The sequence below is a fragment of the Symphodus melops genome (genome assembly GCF_947650265.1).
Source record: "Symphodus melops genome assembly, chromosome: 21".
Taxonomy (NCBI): domain Eukaryota; kingdom Metazoa; phylum Chordata; class Actinopteri; order Labriformes; family Labridae; genus Symphodus; species Symphodus melops.
In genome coordinates, this window is record NC_136711.1 from 13,265,166 (window position 1) to 13,268,243 (window position 3,078).

Below are 3,078 nucleotides of genomic sequence, written 5' to 3' on the forward strand. Positions count from 1 at the left end.
GCACTGTGCACCAGGTGAAAAAACAATCAACGAGGGTCATTATCAGATGAGGTTTGTCAAACTGCCAGGGATTTCAGCCCTTCCACCCCCCACCTCCACACTTCCTTCTTCACTTCCTTCCTTCCTTCTTTCATTATTCCTTCACTTTAATGATAAGTCTTGGTGGGTCGGCCCCGCATGGGACGGTCAGAGGCATGCTATTTTGTCGGCCATTAATTTGAGGCTTTGAAGCAGACGGCGGCACTGCGGCTGCTGAGGGCCTGTGAAATGTGGTTGGGGTGTTGGGGGGGGGGGACGACTCCCGCATCTCCGAAAAACGGAGACTGTGGCCCTGAAAGAGAATAGCAAATGTCCTCGCTGGGAACCACCACGCCAAGCGCAGGAGACGCGGGCACACACCAATACTGTGTGTGTGTTTGTGTCAATGTGTGTGTGTGTGTGTGTTTGTGTGTGTGTGTTTGTGTTGTGCACAGGAATTCATTCATGTATCTAACTTGTGTATATCCTCCGAAGATCCTCTAAAATTAAAATCCAACCCCTCCCTCGAAGAATGGCTTTCCCCTGAAGAATTTAACAGCAGGAAACTCACACACGTGTTTTTTGTTTTTTTCAAACACCTGTAAATGTGTCACATGATCAGTCATCATACAGATAAACACTGAAAAGGAGAACTGAAGAACGTGACAAGAAAAACATACAAGTTCTAAAACAAGTTGAATCCATTTATGAGAACAACAACAACAACAAAAAAATCATTAAGACACTACACTTGAAATCCACATGTTTCAGTTGGTCCTGGTGAGCAGACTGCATGAAGCCTAAACACTTCAATCCAAAGAACAACATGTTGCTAATGTTAAATCAGATAGCCTTTTACATTTGTTTTTCCTCTAAATATACAGTTCTAGCACAGAAACGCATTGATGCATTTATAAATAAATAGAAACAGAATCACTTGTATTGAGAGCAAACCACTATACATGATGTTGATTTAAATGTTAGTACATACAGTATCATATCTTTAATGATGAACAGTGAGAGACGGGTCTAAAAAGTGGACAGGAAATGGGTCGTGGGAATCCGTGCTGGACGTGCAGGGGCGACCTGGAACGATGGCTATAACGTCTGTATTGACTTAACTGAATGTGTGCTGTGCTCTCAGGTTCAGCTCTTTCTGTGTTTGTAGTCAAAACATAAATGAGTGTTTTTAATCGTAGAAACCTTCCTAAAATGTTCATCAATTCTTCCTCCCTGCTCTGACTGAAAAAAAACAAAAAAAAACCCATTTTTACCTTGATGGACTGAACTGACCTCAAACTTGTTCGATGCGTCTTCTCTCGTCTCTCGTCTCTCTTTTCTTTCTTAAGGTGTGTGAACAGCATTTCTCATCTGAAGGCACTGTCCTCTGTGCTATGTAGGGGCTACATGAAGAAGAATCATTTCGTTACAGATGCTCATAAATACGACAGAATGTGTGTCGACTGATGGTGTTCGTAACAAACAGCGTGCGGCTGCCGAACTATGACTGTCACTCAAATATACATGTGCAAAACACTCTTATGCCACTCCTTCTCCGTCTCTCACGCACACATACAGTACATCCTCTATAACGTTTCACCAACCTCCAATACTGGAAGAATCGATCTACATGTCGAAATCTGCATTGTGTAGCAAAAAAAAAAAAGATGAAACTTAAAAGAAGACAGAAAAAAACCCAAACAGTTTTGTTCACCAGGTTATAGGATGAGCTGCGAAACCACACAGAGGACAACGCTGCGAAAAATATGAAACTATCATAAAATCATCTCCCCATCTGAAGATGCAAGTAAGAGCCTGACAGACGGAGGATTTAACTTGGAAAAATACAAGAGACAGAAAAAGGAAGTCGAAAATAAGGTAGAAGAAAAAAGAAAGAGCAAACAGGAAAAGGAGAAAGAGACGCGGGGAAAAGCTCGCTGTCAGGCTTTGGAAACATTGATTCATGGGGACCATTTGTTCTAATTACAGCAGAGCAACGCTTTTGTCGCTATTAATCACGGCTGTGTGTGTTTGTATTTGTGTCAGTGGGGAGCGAGTGTGAATATGTGTGTGTGTGTGTGTGTGTAAGGGGGTGAGATCAGTGGCCTCGCAGATTGAAATAGATGGCCAGGATGATGGTGAGAAGGAGGATGGCTCCGAGGATGAAGACCAGGACTCGGTTCTGGATGATCCTGCAGAGAGAGAGAGAGAGAGAGAGAGATAGAGAGAGAGAGAGAGAGAGAGAGAGAGAGAGACACACATAGAAAGGAGGGAGAGAGAGGGCAAGAGAGAAAGAGAGAGAGAGAGAAAGAAGAGAGCGAGAGAGAGAGAGAGACAAAAAAAAGAACAAGAGATCAGGCAGGGTTCACAGAAGTCATATTGTGTCTGCAGAGAAAAATAAAACACGTAAAAACAGTCACACGTTTATGTGCTAACTAAATGACCGGCAATCAACTGGAGCCTGATGGTGTTTAACGGCCACCATGAGGTCTGTCGACACAGAATTTATTGGTATACAATCACTACCAGGGGAGCGTTAAATAAAAACACAATATTCCCAAAAACTGCAACACTTCTGAGCAAAGCTCCTGTCCGTAAATGTGACATAGTTCTTCTGACTTGCATGCACACACATATCCTCTGTAAAAAAGTCTCTCGGATACAGAAAACAGGGCAAAGCGCTTATAAACAAGCTTGACATGCATAAATAAGTTTGCACAGCCTCTAAAACTTTATTTGCACAATAAGGTGGAAAAAGTGGCTCAGTGGTTTCCTGGAGGTAATAAAATCACTGAATTACCGATGGAATTTGCAATAAAAAGACTCACTCTTTTGCACATTTAAAATTCTCCCACTGTGACCTAAGTAAACCTGACAAGGAGGGGGCTTTGAAGAAGGAAACACAGGAGAGAGAGAGGGGGGGGGGGGAGAGGGAGAGAGAGAGAGGGGAGGGAGGGAGAGAGAGAGAGAGAGAGAGAGAGAGAGAGAGAGAGAGAGAGGGAGGGAGAGAGAGGGAGAGAGAGGGGAGAGAGAGAGAGAGAGAGAGAGGGAGGGAGAGAG

The 3,078-nt window shown here is 43.4% G+C and overlaps 1 protein-coding gene across 4 annotated transcripts in view; it reads right to left on the reverse strand.

Moving 5' to 3' along the window:
- Positions 1 to 701: 701 nt before the first annotated feature.
- The window catches only part of vti1a (vesicle transport through interaction with t-SNAREs 1A), a 115,728-nt gene continuing 113,351 nt past the window's right edge, over positions 702 to 3,078 (reverse strand). For all 4 annotated transcript variants that reach the window (XM_079333792.1, XM_079333794.1, XM_079333791.1 and 1 more), the window contains one exon: positions 702 to 2,210. In XM_079333792.1, the coding sequence (XP_079189918.1) occupies positions 2,117 to 2,210 (94 nt within the window). In that variant the 3' untranslated portion in view covers positions 702 to 2,116. The remainder of the gene's footprint in view (positions 2,211 to 3,078) is intronic.